This window comes from Parambassis ranga, chromosome 1 (assembly GCF_900634625.1).
Source record: "Parambassis ranga chromosome 1, fParRan2.1, whole genome shotgun sequence".
Taxonomy (NCBI): domain Eukaryota; kingdom Metazoa; phylum Chordata; class Actinopteri; family Ambassidae; genus Parambassis; species Parambassis ranga.
Genome location: NC_041022.1, coordinates 8,812,951 through 8,837,992, shown reverse-complemented (window position 1 = coordinate 8,837,992; position 25,042 = coordinate 8,812,951). Strand labels below are relative to the sequence as shown.

The 25,042-nt window shown below is 41.8% G+C and overlaps 1 protein-coding gene across 1 annotated transcript; it reads right to left on the bottom strand.

The window, feature by feature from the left end:
• Positions 1–676: 676 nt before the first annotated feature.
• On the bottom strand, positions 677–7,062 carry LOC114449819 (uncharacterized). The gene is made up of 11 exons (XM_028427686.1): positions 7,045–7,062; positions 6,284–6,343; positions 5,707–5,766; positions 4,843–4,902; positions 4,116–4,221; positions 2,777–2,863; positions 2,623–2,670; positions 2,172–2,222; positions 1,578–1,628; positions 1,427–1,459; positions 677–909 (listed from the first exon to the last, which is right to left on the bottom strand). Exons 1-11 carry the CDS (start codon positions 7,060–7,062, stop codon positions 830–832), a joined length of 654 nt encoding a protein of 217 aa, XP_028283487.1. The 3' UTR covers positions 677–829.
• Positions 7,063–25,042: the final 17,980 nt, after the last annotated feature.

Below are 25,042 nucleotides of genomic sequence, written 5' to 3'. Positions count from 1 at the left end.
CACACACACACACACACCCATACGGGTCTATGTGAACTAGACGGACACTGCTGGCCAAACGCGTTTTTTGCTACATTAGGCGGACACCCCTTTCCACTTGCTTTACGATGATATGGGGTATGTCAAAAAATCTGTTTTGAGCCATAGAACACAAATGTCACTTTAAATCTTAAATACACAGCACACAACCCAAGATATAACAACCTGACAACATGGTTAGTTAGGCGGACAGGAGATAATGAGGTAATTAGCCCCGCCCATGACACAAAGAGAAATTAGGAGGACTAACTCAATTTGTGCAGACAGTAGCTATACACACACACAAAAATGTCACTGAGGTGTATTAAAGGGTCAAATACCATTAATGGAACATGGCTAAACACAAACACAAACGTGAAGGCATTGTCCATTGAAAGGACACACCTACTATATGTGGACAATTTGTTTTACACAACACACAATACGCCAGACTATGCATTGTGAAGACATACCTGATTTGTGAGGACACATTTTAACTGGCAATATAGCTCACATATATATTACATATTTTATATAGTTAATACCTCTTTCATGATTACAGAGAATGTTTTTGTGATGCTACGAGACAAACACCAGTCAATGCACTGCAAGCCACATTTATTGCAGCAAAAACAATCATAAAACATCTTGGCTTGTACATTTTAAAACATTTAACAAAAAACTAAAAAAGTGCTGCAACATTATAGAACCAAATGTCTTTCACACCATTCACTGCTCCAACCTCGAGGAAGCTGGTGGATTGAGTTAGGGGTCATACCATCTGACGTGCCAACAGGCTACCTGGGCCTCTTCATCCCAACAGGAAAGTGTACTTAAAACAGACACTTTTTTGTTTTCTCCTTGCATTATTTCCCTTGGCATCCAGACTCACTACAAGAGAGGAAAAACAGATTGTCAAATGGTATTCACACAACAATCCCAACAAAAACAACCCCTGGAACTGGTTAACATATCACTTCATGAGTCTTCATGAGCATCGTGTCCATGACAGGACACCACAGAGGAAGTCACTGCGTTCCACTGCACGCTTGAACAGCACCTCAACACTCCACAACACTACTCAGAATGTATTTTGTGAACTGAGGACATGGAGAAGCAGGAAGCTGAGCCTCACCTACCAGGGCTTGCATATCCTCACACTATTAGAATAATGGCCTGAGTCCTTTTTTCCAAGTTTTTCAGACAACACATAACTTCACCAAAAGCAGAGCATATGATATTTAGGCCAAATATTCATTTTGGTCAAAACATTACCTAGGCCATTCATTTAATAGGGTGACGATATGCTGTGCAATGACAAACATCACTGATTTTATCTTCACAGTTTGTAGACTAGTATTAAAACCCATTTAAAGTGTTTTGCTTCAGAAAAAACATGTTGTCTTACCAGTAGATGTGCTTTCAATGGCAGAGTCAATATCTGTATAGTGAAAAAAAAGATTAGGTATATGGATATAATAGCAAACAGTAATATTGCTTAGCCTACATGTAATGAATCAAACATCAAGGATGCTGGTGGACTGAGGTAGTGGTCATACCATCTGAGGTGCTTGGAGGTTCCTCAGCAGGCTGCTTGTCTCTCTTCATCCCTACAGAATAGAGTAGTTGAATGTTCATGTGATGATTTGTGTATTTCACAACAGACACTTCAACCTGTCACTACAGGTACAGGAATGGAACTATATTGTCACTTGCACAAAAAGTGCGGGCGAGATTATGTTTGGAATATAGCTTCCTGGCCGTGCAACTGTGCGCCACAATAGTGCTTGTTATGTTACAGGTATATCCCAATAAGCCATACCAGTGAGTTAGCATGTACAATGGCAGACCACTTGAACTTGCATGGCTAAAAGGAATGCATCTATTAACAAAAGTAGTTTAAATTCAACTCTCCTTGCTATGTCATGACAAAATGACTAATAACTGAACTGAAGTACTGGAAATGGAGACAAACAGACATACAGACAAGAGCAGCTGTAGCTCCTATGGCATGCCCTGTGATGACTCCTGCACTGCTGTATCCATCTAACAAACCCTGCCTGACTAACATTAAAATAGCGAGCAGCATTGCCTTGTCTACGTGTAATGAATCAAACATCAAGGAGGCTGGTGGATTGAAGTAGTGGTCATACCATCTGAGGTGCCTGGAGGTTCCTCAACAGGCTGCCTGTCTCTCTTCATCCCTACAGAATAAAGTAGTTGAATGTTCATGTGATGATTTGACCTGTCATTACAGGTACAGGACAACAATAATGACTATGATTGATTATGATTCAGGTATATCCCAATAAGCCATGCCATGCCAGTTAGCATGTACAATAGCAGACCACTTGAACTTGCATAGCTAAAAGGAATGCATCCATTAAAAATAATTTATATTCAAGTCTCCCTGCCATGTCATGATAAAATGACTAATGCCTGAACTGAAGTACTGGAAATGGAGACATACAGACAAGAGCAGCTGTAGCTCCTATGGCATGCCCTGTGATGACTCCTGCACTGCTGTATCCATCTAACAAACATCCATCTAACATTACTACATGTAATGAATCAAACATCAACGAGGATGCTTAGTCATATCACCTGAGGTTCCTGGACATTCCTGCTCATATTGGCTGGCTCTTTTCATTCCTGTAGAATTAATAGTACGGCTCAATAAAGTTCATGTAATATAAGCAGGTTTGTGCCAATTCAGTTATTAATATTTCTAGTTAAAAATATTTCTAGGCACACTTACCAACACTTGTATGTGAATGTATGAGGGGCTGCTGTTCATCAAACTCACTGTCTTCGCTTTGCTCAGAATCACTCAGGTTCATGTCATCTGACAAAAAATGAAGAAAATAAATAATAAAACATGAGAGAATTAAACAGCCAACATTGAGTTACAGCGATAAAACATTATGAATAATATTACAATGAAGATTAGCTTGTTGAGGTAAAAGGGACAGATGTTTTTTAAGTGGGGTTGTGTGAGGGACAAATGGCAGGCAGGCTGTGTGGAAAGCATAACATTCTAGAGGTTAGGTCATATTTTTGCTACAGTAAAAATATCTGTTAGCAATTCTTGTAAACCAAACTTTATGATCTACACAGATCTACACAGCTGAAAACAACTTTTAATAGCAATACCTTCAATGTCAATCTCTTCAAGTGATTTGCCTTGAAGATTTGTCAGGGACCCTTTCTCCAAGGCAAGAAGTAATTTTGATATTTTGGCCAGCTGCGTTGTAGCCTCTGGAAGCCTGTAATATTCTCTGTGGACACGAACGTCATGTCCTAAGAAGTCTGCAACTTGATCCAACTCATGATTTTTGAGGTTCAGGATTTGTGACAAAGTTGCAACATGCTTGCACAAGTGACTTGACCTGAGGAGTTCAGGGTTCTGAGCGCCACACTCATTTGCATAAATCCTCAAACAGTCCTGTCCTCTATAAGAAGACAAACAATGGGGTCTTGCAAACAGGAATTCATTCTCTTCTGGGACTCCACACTCTGTTCTTTTGCTGATAAGATGTGTTAAGGCATCAACCATGTCTGGTGACAGCAGCACAGCAACTTTGCGCCCTCTTTTACCCCTAATTTCCACGCAACTGAAGTGGTTACAAAGTTTTTGTTCGAATTTTGTAAGGCCGCTGGCAACATCCTTATGCAAGGCAGTTGTGTCCCTTTCGAGGAAGCCTTTGAGTCTCATTTTTGCAACTTCTCCTCCACGTCTTCGGTTGAAGAGTATGATTTTTGCAAGGGCTGCTTTACAAAGTTCTCCATAGACTTGGGGTGATGGTGTCTTTCCTAAGTCTTCAGATGCTACCTTTGGTACCCTAGTCTTACACATAGCTGCTTTAGCTGAGTGTGTAAATCTTTGATTTGTAGAAAACTGCTTTGAATGGAAAATGTTCAATGTACTTTTATGTCTATGTAACTGAATTAGTGGAAATTGGTGAACCGAAAACCTTTGTCAACAAACACTAAATGTGATATATTATGCAGACTGAATAAAAAAATACTGTAATAATTATGAATTAATATTGGTACATCATGCATGAATGCATCATTTATTCAACAAAACTACTCACGTTTACATCTAATACCAGTCCACTTGATCGCAGCATAAGGTCCACCACACCTGGCACATTTGTCGAAGCTTGGTACAACTGAGGAGACCAAATCATGTTCACAGATCTGTTGGAAAAAACATAGTTATGAGAATATCATGATGAATATCAAAATTACACTTCATCTGATTTGATGAAAACACTTGCAATTCAAAAAACACTGCTTTTTGTGTGATGGAGAACATTAACAGAATGTAAATTGTGGAAATATAAAAGAAAATGTATATATTTTGCTATTATTTGTAAACGAACAAACAAAACATGTGAACTTTTCCATCCTCACCCAAAGAAATTCTGAACAGAAGGTTCAAAGGTTAAGTAGAAATTTTAGGTACTCAAATATTTCAAGCAATCAAGTATTTTTTATATAGTCACGACTTAAGCCACTAAATATATCATTAATGCGTTGTGCTATAACTTATGTACACATTCAGGGTACATTCCCTAAAGATAAAGACTGCTCTAACTGACAGTTTGACTTTAAAAGCCTTCGAAACATATTTTCTGAATCATAATTGGGTTATGTTTGCCAATATCTATCAAATGTAAGCATACACATATAGTTCACATAAAGCAGATTACCCAAGGATTTTAAGTCTGAGATGCTAATTTTGAATGGATGGATGGATGTGTTTAGGATGTGTATACAAAATGTTACAGAGAAATATTGAATTTTTAAATTATTTACCTCATGAATGCTGCTGGCAGGAGAGGCAGGCGGGACAGGATCAGTCTCCTGTGGACTGTTCTGGGGACAGAAATGGATAAGCAATAAGCACTAAACATCTGAAGTGGAACATTCAAACTGTAGTTATTTGTGTTGTGCAATAAACAAACAATTATATACTGACAAAATGTCAATACATGTTATATTTTCCTCAAGAGTGAGAATTCATTTCAGCATAAACACTGACCATTAAAAACATAGAGTTGATTGAGCTGATTTTGTTATTAAGCTGCACAATACTGCCCACCCCACACAATACACAGTATGACAGCAGCAGTAACTAGGAGGACATGGTACACAAACTGGTCTAGCCTTTCTAGCCTTATGGTGGAGGTCAGAACACCGCCCATCCCCCACAATACACAGTATGACAGCAGCAGTAACTAGGAGGACACGATGCTCAAACTGGTCTAGCCTCATGGTGGAGGTCAGAACACCGCCCATCCCCCACAATACACAGTATGACAGCAGCATACAGTGTTACAGAGAAATATAGAAGACTTTTAAAACAGGACTTTAATAAATTATCAATTATTCACCTCATGAATGCTGCTGGTAGGAGAGGCAGGTGGGACAGGATCAGTCTCCTGTGGACTGTTCTAGGGACAGAAATGGACAAAGTTAATCACTAAACAATCAAAGTTGAACATTCAAAGTGTAGAAGCTCATGATGTGCAATAACAAAACAATTGTATACTGAGAGAATGACAACAGACATGATATTTTAAGATTGTAAACAGACATGTGATTAGGATACATGCATATAATGTTAAAGAAATATCAAAGATTTTTAAACAGGACTTTAATAAATTATCAATTATTCACCTCATGAATGCTGCTGGCAGGAGAGGCAGGCGGGACAGGATCAGTCTCCTGTGGACTGTTCTGGGGACAGAAATGGACAAAGTTTAATCACTAAACATCTGAAGTTGAACATTCAAACTGTAGTTATTTGTGTTGTGTGATAAACAAACAATTATATACTGACAAAATGTCAATACACGTTATATTTTCCTCAAGAGTGAGAATTCATTTCAGCATAAACACTGACCATTAAAAACATAGAGTTGATTGAGCTGATTTTGTTATTAAGCTGCACAATACTGCCCACCCCACACAATACACAGTATGACAGCAGCAGTAACTAGGAGGACATGGTACACAAACTGGTCTAGCCTTTCTAGCCTCATGGTGGAGGTCAGAACACCGCCCATCCCCCACAATACACAGTATGACAGCAGCAGTAACTAGGAGGACATGATGCTCAAACTGGTCTAGCCTCATGGTGGAGGTCAGAACACCGCCCATCCCCCACAATACACAGTATGACAGCAGCATACAGTGTTACAGAGAAATATAGAAGATTTTAAAACAGGACTTTAATAAATTATCAATTATTCACCTCATGAATGCTGCTGGTAGGAGAGGCAGGTGGGACAGAATCAGTCTCCTGTGGACTGTTCTGGGGACAGAAATGGACAAAGTTAATCACTAAACAATCAAAGTTGAACATTCAAAGATACTTTTTGATGTGCAATAACAAAACAATTGTATACTGAGAGAATGACAGACATTACGCCTTGTCCAGATTTTTTCAGCCTTCAAATAAAATGACTAGTCACTACAACAATTCAGTCAAATTATTTCATGCATCCACGCGGCCTGGATCATTTCTCATGCGCGCTGCTTTATTCCCACATGTAAGATGTTTATAACGCGGATCAATAATGAAGTGCAAAGAAGCCGAGTAGTGAAACTCGTGCTGATGCACTACGAGTGTACTTTTCATCGCTTTCACTCCGCGGCCCGTCTCTTTGCTTAGAAGACGCTTTAATGCTGCGTTTAAAAGAATAACATCAGCTGTAGATGCATCAGGAGCGGATCTCTTTACTTAGCTGCTCACATGGAGCAAGAAAAGACACGGCAGACATGCTGGAGCGTCGGCACAACAACATCCCGTTTCAACCGAGTTGTTCCGGTGAAAAAAGTGTTTCGGTGGCCGCGTGTTATTAACTGACTTAAAGTTATGGTTAAAGTTTCCATTTAGCTGAACCTGGTCCAATAAGCACGTTAGGTTTAACTAGCTAGCGATGCAAAAAACAAACCTGTCAAGACTAGCTTGTTGAACTAGTGTAGCTGTGTGTCTGGAGTTAAAAGCCTTACCTGCGTGATCCTCGCCATGCCAGGTGAAACGAGTCCACGTGACGAGAGGGCAGAGACGTTCCTCAGAGAAGGGAGGGGGGGGGCTGCTGACTCCATGTGTGTGTGTGTGTGTCGCAAAGGTTTCCCCCGGGTCCTAAAGCCGGCCACCGCGCCCGGACAGATATAACCCTTTTTATTGTTATTAAGTAAGTGTACTCAACAAATCAATGAGTGGATGAGCCAGAACTTTCTCCAGCTCAATGCAGATTAGACAGAAGTGCTTGTTTTTGGCCCCAAAAATGAAAGCTCTTAGATCAGACCTGAATTTTAACAACCATATAAAAGCTATTACTATGTTGGCCTATTACCACCTGAAAAACATTGTTAGGATCAAAGGCTTTCTGTCCAAACAAGACACAGAAAAACATATTCACGCATTCATTTTCAGTAGGATTATTATAATGGCATTCCACAGGTCTTAACAAAAAATCAATCAGGCAGCTACAGCTGGTCCAAAACGCTGCTGCCTGAGTTCTGACTAACACCAGGAAACTGGACCACATCACACCTGTACTCAGATCACTGCACTGGCTTCCTGTGAGTCAAAGGATACATTTTAAAATTTACTCTTGGCTTACAAAGCACTAAATGGTCTTGGACCAAAATACATTGTGGATTTGTTGGTTCCCTATGAAGCATCCAGACCCCTGAGATCATCAGGGACAGGCCTACTGTCTTCAACCTCAGTCTGCAGCTGGGGAGAGTGCCTACCCTGTGGAAAACATCCTGTTTTGTTCCAGTCCCAAAGAGAATCTGCCCTCAGGAGCTGAACGACTACAGACCGGTGGCACTCACATCACAGCTGATGAAGACAATGGAGCGGCTCATCCTCGACCTCCTCAAGCCCCAAGTGCATCAGGCTCAGGACCCGCTACAGTTTGCCTACTGGGCAGGTGTGGGTGTGGAGGACGCCATTCTCTACCTCCTACACCGTGTTCAAGCACATCTGGACAAAGGGAGGGGCACAGTGAGGATTCTTTTCTTGGACTTCTCAAGTGCCTTCAACACCATCCAGCCCCTGCTGCTACTGGACAAACTGAGGGAGATGTCTGTGGACCACTACTTGGTGTCCTGGATTGCTGACTACCTCACGGAGAGACCGCAGTACGTCAGGCTAAAGGACACCACATCAGACACTGTCATTAGCAGCAGTGGAGCTCCCCAGGGGACGGTGCTGGCCCCCCTCCTCTTCACCCTTTACACCTCAGACTTCTGCTACAACTCAGAACTGTGTCACATCCAGAAGTTTGCAGAAGACACAGCCATCGTGGGCTGTATCAGGGATGATGGAGAGGATGAGTACAGAAGTGTAGTCAGTGACTTTGTCACCTGGAGTCAGGTGAACCATCTCCAGCTTAACACCTCAAAGACTAAGGAGCTGGTCATCGACTTCAGGAAGTCCAGCCCACAGCCACGTCCAGTGACCATCAGGGACGACGAGGTGGAGATTGTAGGCAGCTACAAGTACCTCGGGTTGTGGCTGGACAACAAGCTGGACTGGACATGCTGTACAGATCACCTGTACAAGAAGGGCCAGAGCCGTCTGTACTTCCTGAAGACTGGGAGCCTTCAACATCTGCAGGAAACTCCTTTGGATGTTCTACCAGTCTGTGGTGGCCAGTACACTTTTTTATGCTGTTGTCTGCTGGGGGGTAACATAAACAAAAGGTGTACTAACAGGCTGGACAAACTGATCAGGCCGGCTCTGTGGTCAGCATGAAGCTGGACTCCCTGGCTATTGTGGACGATGCCAGTCATCCTCTGCACACTGTCATCAGCGCTCAGAGGAGCCTGAACAGTCACAGGCTGCTCCTCCCCAAGAGCAGGACCAACAGACTCAGAGACTCCTTTGTCCCCCGATCCATCAAACTCTACAACTCTGCTTTTGGCAGGAGGGGGAGAAGGAGGGAGGAGCACAGCCCGCTGATACAACACACCTGCAATAATTTACATGTGCAATAATCCATCTGTACCATCTATGCTGCTGTGCAATGTTGGTACAGAATTCCTCTTATCTTTTATTTTTTACTGTACTATGTTCTATTCTATTCTACTTAACTCTTGCTCTGTCGGTGTTGTATTGCTGCTGGTAACCAAATTTCCCTGAGGAGAAAATCTATTCTATTCTATTCTATTCTATTCTATTCTATTCTATTCTACTATGTGTACCCAGGGTCAGGACCAAACTAAGTGAAGCAGGGTTCAGTTATTCTGCCCCTCACCTGTGGAACAATCTTCCTGAATACCTGAGGTCTGCTCAAACAGTCACTTTATTTAAATCAGGCCTGTTTACTGCAGCATTCTCTTCAATTTCATTGTATTCATGGTTCCTAACTGAACTTTTCTCATTTAATCTTTCCCACTTAATCTTTATGATTTTAATTTCTAAGTTGTTTGTTTTAAAATGTTATTTTTTATTCTGTGATCTTAATGTCTTCTGTAAAGCACTCTGAATTGCCTTTTGTATGAATGGTGCTATATAAATAAACCTTGCCTTGCCTATTGCCTATTGACCCTCTGGTATTCCTTGAATTAGGGTGACTGTATGAATTAGGGGGACTGTGTATCCATCAGCCAATCAAAACCTGCGAAATATACACTTGTGTGAATAATTAATTAGGTGGTGTACTACCCGGACCCACCGGCAGGGGCGCTATGTTGATACACAGATTATACACAAAATCATGAAAATGTGTAATAGAAGGACTTTTGCTGAAAATTAGTATATGGGCTTTCTAAGCCAATAGAAACACATCTACGCTGTTAGAATTAGGCGGACACTGGCCCTGTCTGACTAATTCAAAATGTCTGCCTAGTGTCGGGGTGTATTCATACCAATTGTCCGTTTAATACACAAAAACCAACACACCCACACACACACACACACCCACACACACACACACACACACTGCATCTAATGAGAACTTGGGCGGATGTGTTTGTGACGATGGAGGAGTCACGTTTTTTTATCCTGCTTCATCTGCCTCAGATCTGCAGTGGTCTGTTTACCCAGATCCATGTGGTGCAGTGTTCCTTCTTGACTGTGGTTAACAGGAAATGAGGAGGGGGTGAATCACACTGGAACAGTGCGGTGTCATCACCACACATCTTACTAAAGCCTTTGTGACAAGACAAGAAGTCCCCACTGCTCTACAAGAAGACGAGTGACTTCCCCTCATCAGTCTCCTTTTTGTCTTTGCCTGCTGGAGCTCTGTAGTGTCAAATTAGATTGTCCGGGCAATGAGAGTAAACTGTGACCTATTGTAGATGAGTCATTATCATTTCATCTTTTTTTTTAATCAAGCCTCACATTGAACAGTAATTCTGTAAAGATTGTAAAGAGTGGAAAGTTGCAGCACCCGCCTGTCACTCAAATCAATGTGATATATTACTATAATCATTTAAATGGGTTAATTATATCAAATTTAAAGCTGTACAGTGTCATGAATGGGAAATTATATTTTGTTGCTGGATATAAAACATGTTGATATCTTCATTCACATCTTTTTCCTTTTTCTCCATCAAGTCCATCAACGCATAACACACCGACGCCTAACCCTAGCCCAAAAATTTTCTTTTAAATGTTTTTTTTTAATGCATGAACAATAATTAAAAATGTGGCTGACTCATCGTACACTTGGGGATGTACATTGCTTTTGTATTCAATATCATCTTCACAGCCATTAATCACCAGCTAACGATCAATGACGGTGACTGGCAGGTAATTGGTATTGGTGATCAGTCAGAGCAGACCTTATGTTTGCAAGGTGTCTGTCTGCGATCGTGAAAGCAAACGCCTCATTGAAAACATGGTGTGGTCAAAGGTCACTGTGACAAATTTCCACCCAGACATGATCTAAAATTATTACATAAAAGATGATCGTGTCATTCTAACAAGGCCAATCAAGATCAACATTTTAGATATATGTAGTGCAGAAGTCATGATGCATAACACTGAATGATGTGCATTCTCTGGCATGAATGGACAGACATTTGAATGCATGATAGAATATACTGCAAAAAATAAAAGCCATATCACAGAAAGTGCATGGAGAAGTGAGGTTCACAGCCCGGTGGAGGCACGCTCAGAGGCAGGTTTGGAGGGTCGGATGAGAGGGTCACATCCTGTTATGTCATGCCAGTTTTGGGTGGTCGGGTCACCCTGTCATCTCAGTCCCCAGCAGTCTGCATGCTTCATCTGCTGTTTGAAGAGGAATGACAGAGAAATGCAGTGTGTGTGTGTGTGTGTGTGCGTGTGTGCGTGTGTGTGTTTGACAAAAGGGTATGAGTCACCACTAAATTATACATTGAAGCTTCTTCTTTGTGTGTGCGGCTTCTCGCTTTCCTTCCTCTGTTGCTCTCTCTCTCTCTCCCTCCCTCTCTCTCTCTCTCTCTCTCTCTTTCCCTCTCTCTCTCTCTCTCGCTCTCTCTCTGTCTCTGTCTCTCTCTCTCTATCTCTCTCTGAATGTGTGTTAATGCCTACAGGCTTGTCACAGTCTCCTCTGCTCTTTTTCTCCCTCCATCTGTGTCACTCTTTTTCTTTGTGTGTTGATGCCTGCAAGCTTCGCTCTCCTTTGTGTGTGTCTATGTGTCTGTGTGCCTGCAGGCCTGTGTGTAGTTTACTGTGTCATGACGTATGTGGGAGCTCACATCTTTAAGATGTATTTCCACAGAAGAAAAGTGCCTCTGTGGCATGAAGAATATGTGAACAAATAGGTGTAGTTCATGGGGAACTGCAGAAGCACATGCAAACATGTAACTTTCTAAATTCTCATTAAAAAAAACTGCGAGTCTGCACTCCTTAAACACACACAGTCACACTCAGAGCGTGCTGCCTGACGTCAGTGTTCAGCTGTGACATGTTCGGAGGCGAACAGTGCCTCCAGAATGAAACTTTACCGTCTTCCTGGACTTGTCATTGTACTTGTTAGATTAAAGAAAACACTGTTGGACAGTAATGTCATTGCATCAAACAAAAGAGGCAGTGCTGCTGTCTGGATGGTGCAGAGCTGCAGGACTACAGTTTCACCACTGCAGAACATTTATTCTCTCCTAGCTCCCAATTTAAAACAGACATTTTCATAACATGCAAGCCTCTCAATCCTTTCCTTGGTTACTATGGTGGGAGACGTCCATCCTGACTGACCAACATTATTGTTTTTATGGTGTAGATAGGCTCCATTTTTTATTTCTTCTTGAATATATGCAAACTATTTAATGAGAAATCTCTCAGGTGTTTGTTAGCAGATGGTATGAACAGACCTCTAATGATCATACTAAAGACCATTTAACTGTTCGGTCATAACATTATGATCACATTTTGTCCTCAATGCTGGACAACTTGTATGTAAAGGTTTTGATTAGAAGACAGAAGTCAGAGCGTCTCTAAAGCAGCTTCTTGACAGCACCTATCAGAAGTCGTAGTGGAAACAATGTTTACAGCAACTCTAGTAATACTGAAGATGACTCCTCACTCCTCTTAAGCCTGTCATGTGTTGAGGTGTCTGTAGATACCTGTGACGTTGGCTTGTGTTTACTCCACAAGTTATTTACTACGGTATGCACCTGCACAATCAGGGTGTTGTTGTTTTTGTGTGTGACGTAGATTGGTGCCGTGAAGAAACACAAGGCACTTTACATAACAGCTTAAGCAATGAGAGACAGATTGATGTTTCTGCGTCGCTACATTCCTCTGTGACTCCAGCTAATAATCAAATGAGACACAGCAGCGGAAAACTGATGTTAGACATCTGATCAAACAGTGAAGGAATGCTAACTGCACGTGTAGATGTACTGAGCTAGATCATTACAAAGTATTTATAGTTCATAAGGGATTTCCCTGTTCTCATTGAATGCTCTCTCAGGTTTACAGCACTGAAATTTATAATAAAAAATAAACTGTCAATTTTTTCTAGTGTCAAAAGGAAGAGGAGGCAACTTCCTGCAATGCAAATGTAGAGCAACTGATATTTTCCTGTCTGTGTGGGCGTGGCTTGATGCGCTCTTACAGAAGCTGGACCTCAGCTTTATGTTTATGATGAAGACGAGGCCACAGAGGCTCCATCCTAAACCTATAAGTTGTGATGTACGTCATCACAAAACCTTACTCGGTTCATTGAGTGACAGATAGGCAGGAATCACACCCACACGTGCGTGTCTCTCCCTCCACTCTCACACACTTTGTGGCACATCTAAGGCCTCAGCCAAAGGTGAAGCGTGGAGTGTGTTTAGCGGCCTATGATTCACCCATCTATACTAAAGAGCACTGCGTGTGTGTCTGCTTTTGCTCATACCACCAACTTCACACAATGATACACCTCCACACGTAAATGAAGGGCTCAAAATAACACCCCACCCTTCAGCTCCCACTGTGGAACCTACCTTTCCTTTAAGACCACCCAGGGGGTTTGTAGGAGGTTTCAAAGCAGTGGTGGTTGTGATGACTCCGGCCTTAACTGAACTTCTCCAAGGAGAGGCTGAGATAACAACATCATCTCCCCAGTTGGAGACAACTGTGTCTGTGCTTGAGTCATTTAAAGGCCTGAGGCGGGGGACTAGGGGGGGGGTGTCAGGTCAGATCGTCACTGTTGCTAAAGATGTCCTCAACAGGAAAGGCATCAGAATCTGAGGGTGTGTACCTGACGCACAATGACTGTGTGCCGCAGCAAGCAGCTGTTATTGTTACCGAGCAGAGTCGGGATTATGACTTATGTGGAAAACCTGTTTTACTCAAATAGAGCTTTGTATTTTAAGACCTAACAACTTTACCTAAAGGGGTTTTCTGTCTCGTCCTTCCCTGCCTTTGTCTTCCTTTCCTAAATGAGTGAGTCCTTCCTCCTGTTAAGTTTACCTGGAGATCTAGTTCCCATGTTTATCTATTCAAAGTTTTTTTATGATCTTATGTCTGCATAAGACTGGAAAATTAGCCAACAAAGGTATGCAAACTTTCCTAGAAACTTGTGATTATTGACAGTTTTCAGCAGAATAAATGTCAGAAACATATAACAGCGAAGTTATGTAGTTGTGTTCATCAGTGAAGTCAGATTGATTGACGGGGAAAAAAACAGTGTTTACTGAATCAGCAGATAAGAGAGCAGAGGGCCTGTGGGCCAAACACTCCCAAAAAACAACACTCACGCTGGCTCACATGATCTTTTTACAAAACAGCTTGTGCAGACTCAGGGGGTTTTGTTATGTGACATATGACAACTCCAGTTTACAAAAAAAACACAAACAGGTGACTGAGGAGGAAGGCATGTGCACGCACAACTTAAAGGGTGTGACCAGGCGTGTGATGGACACACCTCTGCTGCTGCCTCTGTGTGTGTGTGTGTCATCATTCATCACTCATGTGAGAGTCAAACTTTTAATTGTAAAGTTTAACCAACCAAGACTAAATCACTGAAAGAAAGAAGAAAAAGATGGCATTGAGCTGAGCCACAGATCGTGGCCTTACCTTCGGGCAATCCACTCCTCCACTTGTTTTTGGAGCCGTCATTGTTCCAGCCTTTAGGCTATGAAAGTAAATGTCTCATCTGAAACTGAGCTAAGCACCCAGAAGCTGTTTGTTGAACACACATTTTCTGTTTCTGTCTCACTGTTATGTTTTGTGACATGACGAACAGGAAATGACTGTATGACAGGATTAGAGGAAAGAGAAATGACCAGATTTGTACCACTGCTGCTCACACCTGAAAATAAAGAACGAGGCACCACATTTTAAACTCAGGGTGACTTAACATCATATTGGACTGGATAACATAGAGCCAACATAGCCAATTAGCACAGCTGAGCTCAAAGAATTCAATATTTGATTAGTTATGTCAAGAGGTTATCAGTCAAACTGTAAAACTTGTTAATTAACACACTCAGCTATGAAAGGCAGACTGCAGTATCACTGGGGATCACTCAGGCTGCAGATGGTTTGTGTATTTTTAAAATCCAGAACTGTTTTTTTTTTAAGGCTGTGGTCATTGACCCTCATGCACAGTCTTTCTTTTGACCATTTGAATCTTTTTTAAAAACCAAACCCAGAAAAGTGTGAGACAGTGGATGGAAGATTTCCACTCAGAGTTTCACTTTCAAACTGATGTTTCCTTGGTCCTTTCATTTCCTAAAGTGGACGTCATCTGATAACGGCACACACATAGTATAGTATGTTTGGAGTCTGTGTGTGTCTCTCCTTACACCGTTGCTTTATTTTAGCTGAATGCCACTGTTTGTTTTCACTCATTATCATTTTTTTCACTTACCAGTCACACAACACATGTCATGTAGGCAGCAGATACAGAGGTCATTTCCAAGGACTGGAAATATCAACCTCATATTATGTTTTTACTGGTGATGACGGGCTGAAAGATGTCACCCTCATTAGAGAGTGACACTCACTGAAAACGTGTTAGTTGCCACAATATGTGTAACTACAACCTATATTATTGTTGGCCACATTTCTGTTCAGTGTGCATGTGAGTTTCTGCAGTCACACTCACACAGGCATCCACAGTCCATGTGTTACGTAAAGCCTGCTCCCTGTGAAACTGAATCTCCACTGAGGCATCACCGGGCCAGCTCTCAATAGCACCTCCCCCTAGATGGAATTCCATTTGCTACTGTGTATTAGCCCTGTCATCCTCCTCATCATCATCATCATAATCATCATCATCCTCACAGCCAGGTGGGCTGAGTGCGCACGCAGCACTCCGCCCTCCCGCCTGGCTGCACTGCGCGACACGAGTTGAGCTCTTGGCTTTGGGTGGCGGCCTGCTGGGAGGAAGCAGCAGCCAGAGGAATGGAGCAGCAGATTGGGCGAGATTACTCACTGTTGTCTGACTCTGAGGAAGGCCTGTTTGTGCAGGATGTTGGTGGGTAAACAGGGAGATTCAAGGGCCGGGAGTGTTAGCCCCAGATACCCCGCACTCTGTCTGTTTCCTTCCCCCCCAGGATCGAGACAGTTTGACAGTTCAACCATGTGACATGAGTGAAGTCATTAACAGACAAGAGCACTAATATTTCAGAATTCTGTGGGGTTTCCAGAGCACTCAAAACATTATCTATTGTCTATCCACGCAGTGCATAAGCGGGGTAGGGATAGGGAGTCTGAGGTTCGAGTCCCCCTGACACCACTGGCTGTTTCGTTTTCACTTAGTCTTATGTTGCCTCGCAGTGAAGTTTTGTTTTGTTTTGTTTTTTACTGTTAGGGCTAGGCATTAAAAATACAGTAAAGGTTTAGATAAAGTCCATCTTAAAACACACTGATTTCTAACATTAAACACATTTTACAAACTGTTCTCTCCATTCTCGACTGAAATATTGACCTCATGGTCCGTTTTCTTAGAAGGGACACGTTCAAATAAAGAGGAAACAGCCCCATGTGACTGTTTCATTGTTGACACAAATATTAGCTGTAAGGTGACAAACTGACATCTTTCAGTCATTTATCTTTTTTACACACCCATGCGAACTCACTGACAGGATTCAGTTGTCACCACAGTTTCGCTTCTGTTATGAGCTAAGTAGGCCCCGGTGCTTCACATGACTGCACCCAGAAGTGATGCAGATTTCTGATTACAGTTTGCTCATCACGACCTCTCAAACACATCAGCTGCAACTTTTGTTGCCCTGTGCTTTCCTGGAGAGGCTTTAATAAAAAGAACGAAGGCCTGTGCGCAGTAAAGGAACTTCAAAGTGACAGTCTTTGGTAACAGATCCAAAAATGTCTGCAAGGTTCACCACTCAGCCTCGGGCCCATTTCCTGGTGTACAGGAAGTTCAGTGTCACTTGCAGCGGGGACAGGATGAGTACACTGGCCAACAGGAAGCTGTTCCCTTTAGCATGCCAAACATTGTCCTGAGGGATGTTTGGACGACCTTTGTAATCTGTGCTGAATCCACAGTTTTGTTTAACACATAGTGGGAAAGGCACCCGAAACTTTGCAGGATCCTCACTGGAGATATTGTGTGTGTGTGTGTGTGTTCCATTACATAAAAATATATTACGCATAAAGTTCCGTAGGTATACAAAGGTCCTGTTTATTTTTGTCCATTTTTAATAGAAGAACAGAGCAGAGACTACCTACTCATTTCAGAGTAAAGCAGATTACAGAAACTCAGCTGTGTAGTTTGTATACCATTATTAAGTAGTGTAATGTAGTGTGTAAAGTAGTTATGATGTCACTTCTATTACAAGAATTTTTCTTTAAATTTAAATTTTAATTATGTAATCATCACTTCACAGCCTGTGAAAAAAATGATTTTTTCACTGTGACATCATCAGAGGTTATCTGGAATTTTCCAACTATTCAAACCACAAGTGCAGGATTTCCCAGTGTGGGCAGAACTGACCGAGAAACACAAACACAGCAGTGGATTCTGTCTGAATACTTTGACCACATCTGTGTCAGATCTCTCACTTCTGTTTCACATGTACTCCAGTTTTATTACAGATGTTTAAAATAGACTCAACCTGAAAGAGATGAACCACTTATCTCTCACCGTGTCGGTCATTCGCACGCTGTCACAGCATCACTGAATTTTCACACAGCCCCTCCTCATCAACGGTGAAATCACAGTAAGAAAACACAGCAATGAGCTCAGTGGAGTCTCATCGTGACCTTAGACAGTCATCGCCACCGAGGTCAGCTGCATCATTACCACGCTGACGATGGCAGCTGCTAATAAGGGTGTGAATGTAGGTGGGCGGGTGGTGAGTCATTGGGTGATGCCTGACCATTGCAGCCAGATGAAATAGATGCTGGCTAAAGGAGAGCCTGTGTGTGTGTGTATAGAAAGGAAGGTAGACGGCTGCTGTTATATGAGAGAGAGAGAGAGAGAGAGAGAGAGAGAGAGAGGGAGAGAGACAATTAATTTGAGCTTTGTGACGTGAGGTGGAATTGGCAAGCTCCAAAGAGGAGGATTGCACAGCAGGTGAAGTTGACTTTGGGAGATATGCGCAGGAGGAAGCAAGGAGTGAAGGCGATTGGAGTTGACATTTATCAGGTTTGCAGTGGGAGCGACAGGTGAAACAAAGTGCAAGTTGGGAGGATGAGTCAAGAGGGAAGGTAATTGCCATCAAATGGGTTAGAATAAGCTTTTAAGGCATCAGCTGTCACAGAGCAGGAGGTGGGGGGCGGTCACTTCTGTGAGTCACTCATTTTTAGCTTTGTGTATGTGCGTGCCCTTTTTGCACTAATCACCTCCTTCGCATAGTCTACCTGAAAGTCAGGACTGTATATTCACATTAGTCTCTTGAGGTGTGTGTGGGTATTTGTGAATGAGATTGCTAAGTGATGTGTGGGTGTCTATAAAATACATCAATGTGCAGCAATTCAACATAAATGGCAACATTCAATGCCAAAACACAAAGCAGTGTGACATCAATTTCCAATTTCAGTTTTCAATTTACATTTTAATTATAGGATATAGCACCTTTTACATTCAACATTGTCTCTAGGTGCTTTATAGAAACCTAGAGCCTGAACCCTCAAGCAAGCAGACAGTCGCAAAGAAAACAGCCAACGGCCAGGTAGAGGAGGAGAAGAAGAGGTAGCCAGGACAGAGAGGATGAGAGAAGACTAAGAGTTAGTATTCTATTCCACCTGTGGCTGTATGTCAAGAAGTGACTGTAAATATACCTATCAGCCCTATACACACTTTGTTTGAGGTTTTTAAGTCTTAAAGGTGGGAGTGGTGTCGGCCTCTCGAACCCAGATTAGCGACTGGTTCTATAGGTTCCTGATAGCTAAAGGCTCGTCCTCCTATTCTATTTTAATAAATTCTGGCAACTACAAGTAAACCTGCACTCTGAGATCTGAGTGTTCTATTTGGATTATATAGTACTAGCTAGTCCATTTAGAGCCTTAAATAGGAGAGTTTTAAAGTCTAGTGGTAAAATTTAGTATTCTAAATTTACCGGAAGCCAGTACAGAAGCTAAGATGGGATAGATATGATCCCTTTTGCCGATTCCTGACAGAACTCTGGCTCAGCATCGCTCTGAGAGGATGTTCCTGATCTAAGCAATATTATGGAAGTGAAAGAAGGTGGTCTTAGACCTGTTTAATATGAGGAATACATGTCCATGACATGTCCTGATCAATGATAACGCAGAGGTTCCTCACAGTCATATTGGAGGCCAAAGTAGCATTAGTAGAACATTAAAGATCTATATCTTTTCTTCATTAAATGATGCATTTATAACATTAATTTCTTTATAAACAATCTGTGTTATTTTTACAAGCATACATCAACAAGCATGATTTTTTATTGAGAAAATCCAGCTGTTTGTATATTTACTATAATATGTGGCATTAAATATAATTTATTCACCTGATCAAATGGTGACTGTTTAAAATTGTTGATTGCCATGAAAACTATAATATATCTGTTTTTTATTTGATAGGAGGAAGCTCTTTATTTGATTATTTGTTAACATATTTTTAAAGTTTAAAAAACAACATTGTATGCAAATTTACATTTCATTTTCCTCCTGTGTTTTAGCTGAACCTACTGAAAGAAGAATGTTTTTAAAGATGCAGTATATCCCAGAATACTTGTCCTGTGGGTGACAAACTGTGAAGCTTGGCGGCTGTTGAAATTGTGACAGGTGTTGACCACACAGAGTTTCTCTTTCTATTTTAGGCTGAAATGCTAAAGCACTGTGCTGCTCTCTGCTTTCACTGAAATACTAAAATACTGTAATCCTGATTTTGGTTTCAATCCGTAAATATAATCTGTTGACTGTCTTCTTGCTTCCTGCCTTTACATCCTCTCTAGGAATTCCACTCAGAGGGGAGATTGCCTCACTTGCATCCCACCCCGCCCGGCTCCTCTCTGCTGAGAGACGTCTGCCTGCCTCGTCCCCCTTTCATCAGTGCCAAAGGGTACTTCATGATAACAGGCTTTAGCTCCGGCACTGATTGAATTCAGGTAGAAGGGCTCATTTCCAGGGCATTGATCGCTTCCTTAATGAACAGACACCAAGGAGCCTTTTGTATCAAGACTCCCAGCTTCACATTTATGGAGGTTAAAAACGGAGACAAACAAAGAACAGAGATAACCTGCAGCATATCTACCTCCATTCACATCAAGGGAGGAAGCAAAATGCTCTGTCAAAAGCAGCGGTAGATTAAATAGCCATTAGTTTGCGACAGTGCCTTAACTTTCAGGAGACAGGAAATTACCCTTTGATCTTTTCTTTTACCTTTTTTTTTTACAATTGATTTTTTTACAGCATGAAAATAAACAGGATAAATTCCCTGCAGCATGAGTGGAAAAACAAATTACCCCGTGAGCCACATAATGACAGCTGACCAGTCACTACTCTGCTGAGCTGCCTTCTATATATGCTCTTATTCTGGTGACAATAAATGACAGATTTACACATTTCTGTGTAACATCAGTATATGATGTTATTGTGAAGAGTGTGGGAATGAATGAGGAGAAGGAAACCTCATTCAGGAATATTTTTTAAAGCAGAACAGTGATTGTCCTAAAGTGTTGCAACTTCCTCTTTAATGTTGTGCTTTGCATGAATTTGCCTCCAGTTTCCTCCCACATACCAAAGAAGTGCATGTGCAAGGTAATTGGGGACTAAATTGGCTGTAGGTGTGAGTGGATGTTTGTTGATCTGTTTTAGCCTTGCGATGGATTGGTAAACTCTCCTGGGTGTACCCTCCACACACAAACACACACACGCATGTATGCATGACCCTGTTGTACAGAACAAAGAGGGTTCAGAAAATAAATGGACAGAAGAATCCAAAGTGAAGAAGAAGAAAAAGAAATCCAAATGTGCAAAGAGAAAATCATATTCTGACACTTTACATGTGTGAATATGGGTTATAGTAGGAACATCTATGTGTCTGTCACATCTTCAGATGGACATGGAAAGTCTAAGTTTGGGTCAGGAAGCTGGTCACAGTCAGACCCTCCATGTCTGAACTCTCTCTGTTTTCTGTCATATCAGAGATGGCAGTCTGCCTGCTCTTAATTTGTAGAAATGGAAGTGACTCCATTGTATGAGGGTATTCCCTGAAGATATATCTGTGGGGGTAGTTGGGGGTCTTTATCCATCCATCCTTCCATCCAGCGGGAATGTGAATTATTTATTTATTATGAGTCATCCAGTGCGTTCTGCTGACAACTTCAATACCTGTCATGAACAATTGCTTCAAAAGGTTGTTCTCTCTTTTAAAAGGTCATTTTGAACAGCTTCCCATTAAACAGTCTTAAATAACAAATGGGCCCAGTATATGACCTGTGACATAACACACTGATCCGTTTTTCGTCAAACAACATCTTTTTGTCAGTGGGGTAAGGTCTTGATGTAAAAGAGAACTGCATATTAACTGCAGAAAACATAGTGTTGGATTGATGAATTGTTATTTTTTAAAATGTAACTGAAGATCACCCTCATCCTTGAGAAATTCACAAAACCAGTATTTCATTTCTGCCACGCATCTTTTCTCATTTCCTGTAACAACGAAAACGAAACGTTCAGTCAGAACTAAACCCCAGATTCTCCCAGCAGAACAAATAACTGTTACAAAATGAGGTTGGAGGGTTGAGTTGAGGGTGGGGGGGTTGGATGAAGCTGCAGCAGAAAGCAGTGCAGAGGTAATACTGGTTACAGCACGCCTGCATGAATATAATCAGATGTGTCATCTGGTACAGCTGATGAATGAGCCTGTGACTGTGAAGCTGAATGAATGCTTGCTCCTGTTTTACTTTACTTTAAAGGGCACATGACCATAAGTGGAATCTATTTCCACCTTGCTGGCAGAAAAAAGCAGGATTAGTTGAAATACATAATCTCAATTTAGTTAGTTGTGTTTCAGGAGGACGGACAATCTTGTCTCTGGTGTAGGATGTGGCAAATCATCAGTGGGGGGATGCTTGTGTCATTTGTTTCCTGTTACATGTCGTTTCCTCCGCTGCCCCTCAAACCCACCACCCCACCCACTTGACAGCCTTATCAAGAAGCGGCAGTTTCTCATAATCAAGACTGCGGGTTTCTATAGATAAAATTAGTCCAGATAGCTCGCTGGGAAAGAAAAGAGAGGTTGGGGGGATGCATAACCTTCATGTCCTCTTAACCAAAGAAATTCTCCCTTGGTGAATTTGGTTGAGTTGGGCCGCCTGGGGAGAAAAGAAAAAAAATAAAAGCAACAAGAAATTGAGAATCAAACATCCTACGCCTCTCCCTCCTCCTCCTCCTCCTCCTCTTCCTCCTCCTCCTCTCTGTCACTGATTGGGGGAAGTTGGATGGAGACAGACAGTGTGTGAGTCATTGGCCCAGCCCCCACCATGTCTCGGAGGGACTGTTAAAGAATTATATAGAAAGAGGAAATGCCACAACCCAGCGGACTGTCTGCGCACCTGCTGATACCAACTCCAATGCACTGCATCACATCCGCTTAGAGATTACAATCTACAAATGGTCACATAATTAATATGCATTACATGTCAGAAGCATGGTCAGCCTTAATAAGGACATTACACAGTTCATCCAGTGGTAATATGTCACTGTGCATTTGTGCGATATGAGGTCTAATCACAGACTGTGACATCAAGTGGAGGAAGCTGCCAATATTTGGGGCCACATTAGACACACATTTTGGATCATATTGATAATTGTAAGGCCGTCCATTAGTCTTTGCTGTAAACACACATTTTGTAACAAAAAAGGGGGTCACTGGTCTTTCTGGTGCTGTCGTATTTCTATGGTACATCGACGTCCGTTTCTATCAATAACCACACACCATTACAGCCAACCAACGTGGTGATCTACAGCATAGAATCACATCAACATTAAGTCGTAACTGGTGGAGGGAGGCCAAAATTAAACCATGAGTAGAATTTCATTTAGCAAGTTGAAGTTTTATTTGAAAGAAATAGCTGCACTCTTGGGGTATATGTCCTTGAGTAAATGGGTAATTATGTGAACTTAATGGGTGTATCATGATGAATTAACAGCCCAAAGTTAATAATACATTTTGAGAGCCCATTTAAAAACTTGTTCTGGGGAAAATAATTTAATGTAATGTAATAAACAGCAAGTAGTTCAGGCTAAACACTACAGGCTAAGAAGTCTTTCTGTCAGTTTGTTGCTCTCTACATGCAATAAAACACACACATGATCGTGATTCACACACAAGCTTGAAACTTTTGGGTAAACGTGTAATCTCTCAAATCCAGGCAGTGTTCGCTGGATTCAAGATTTACCTTGAATGAAATACTGGTGCAGCCAGCCTGGCTTAATGTGTTAAGATGTGTTTGCTCATTATCCTACCATGTGGTACAGCATGGCATTACACATGCTAGATGGTTTGCATGCTGATTTCAGCAGATATATCTCTGCACCAATGTTGCTGACGGTGGCGTTGACTCAAACTCGCTTTTACAGAGATTGCACTTTAATGTCTGTGGTTGTGAAGATCCGCTATTGCACCCTTGCTCATCTTTGCTCATTCACAAATGATTGCATGTTCGCACAGCGGTTGATTCAGCACTCACTCTCGGTACCTCTGCTGTCATCTAAGAGGTCTTTTTTTCCCTCCTCCAGTCACTCTGTACAGAGAACACTCCTATTAGTGTGAAAAGTGTTTTCTAAATCAGCCATTTTTTTAGGTATCTGCTACAAGGAATAGACTGTAGATAGTATGTGATTTAGTGTAATGGTGTAATTTTCCATCAAACAATGGAGGTACAGAACCTCAGCTGTGAACAGCAGGACAACGATGGTGTGCATGATACCGAGCTATCATCACTGCACATCCAGAATCACTACAACCCTCCCTGCAAATGTTTTTCTCCATTTTTGCAAGGCGCACTGGCAGCTGCTCCCTGTGATAACAGTCTAAACTGATGCTTTATATACTGTACGTGTTTGTGTGTGTGACAGTAATGTGTATACCTACTTCCTATGACGTGGGCACTCCCCAGCCGCCACCCACTCCAAGCACTATCTTTCTATTCGATCTTTCCATCCCTGCCTCTGTTTTTCCATCCACTCAGCGTGCAGGTGTGTGTGTGTGTGTGTGCGTGTGTGTGTGTGTGTGTGTGTGTGTGTGATTAAAGTGGAGCAGTGCAATCTGTAAGGTCCCAGTGAGCTTAATTCCAGCTGAGTGGATTTGGCTTTGTGCCTCCCACACAGGTGATGAGAGGGGAGAAAGAGGAGAATGGGGAAACAGGCTGGACAACAGGGGATGAGTGAGAAGGGATGGAAGTGAAACACAACAGAGAGGAGAGGGGGAGGAGTGCAAGAGTGACTATAGGTTCCGGTCTTTGATAAAAAAACTCAGTGATTCTGCATGGGGGAGGATTTCTGCTATGGCCTCCTATGAAGGTCACAGTTTATTAGTCTCCATGATGATGCTGCTAACTGATGTTAGTTCTAATGAGTTTTGATTGTAAAGAAAAAAAAACAATGTTCTGCAGCCACAAACTTGTACTTTTCCAAAGAAAGAATATTTGTCATACTGGACGTCTTGTCTCATTGTGGTCAAAACATTTCACTGCAGAAGCCCTGAAGAGCTATTAGCTGGTGAGTCACATAGCTGTCTCAAATACAAACACATTAATCTTGTTTACTGTAAACTGTGCCATTTATTGTTCTGTACTTGCTGACTCAAGTGGTTAAAAGCCAAAACATGTCATTTCATTTGAACACTTGAACATGAATTGAACATCCTTCTACATTATCAGGTAAAACTAAAAAGCACACTGTTAATAAAAACAAATGCATAAATTCCAATGTTTGCAGGAATGTGTTTACATATGCGGGAAACAGGCATCCTTGAACAACAAAGGCCTGTTTGCAGAGCATCCGGAAATGCTCAGCAGAAGCTGAAGTTTCTGTTTTGCCTGTAAATCAAACTGATTTACAGGCAAAACAGCGTTTATTGGAAGAGGAGGAAGGAACTGATGTACCCAAACTCTGACATTCACTCCTGCATTCATGCAA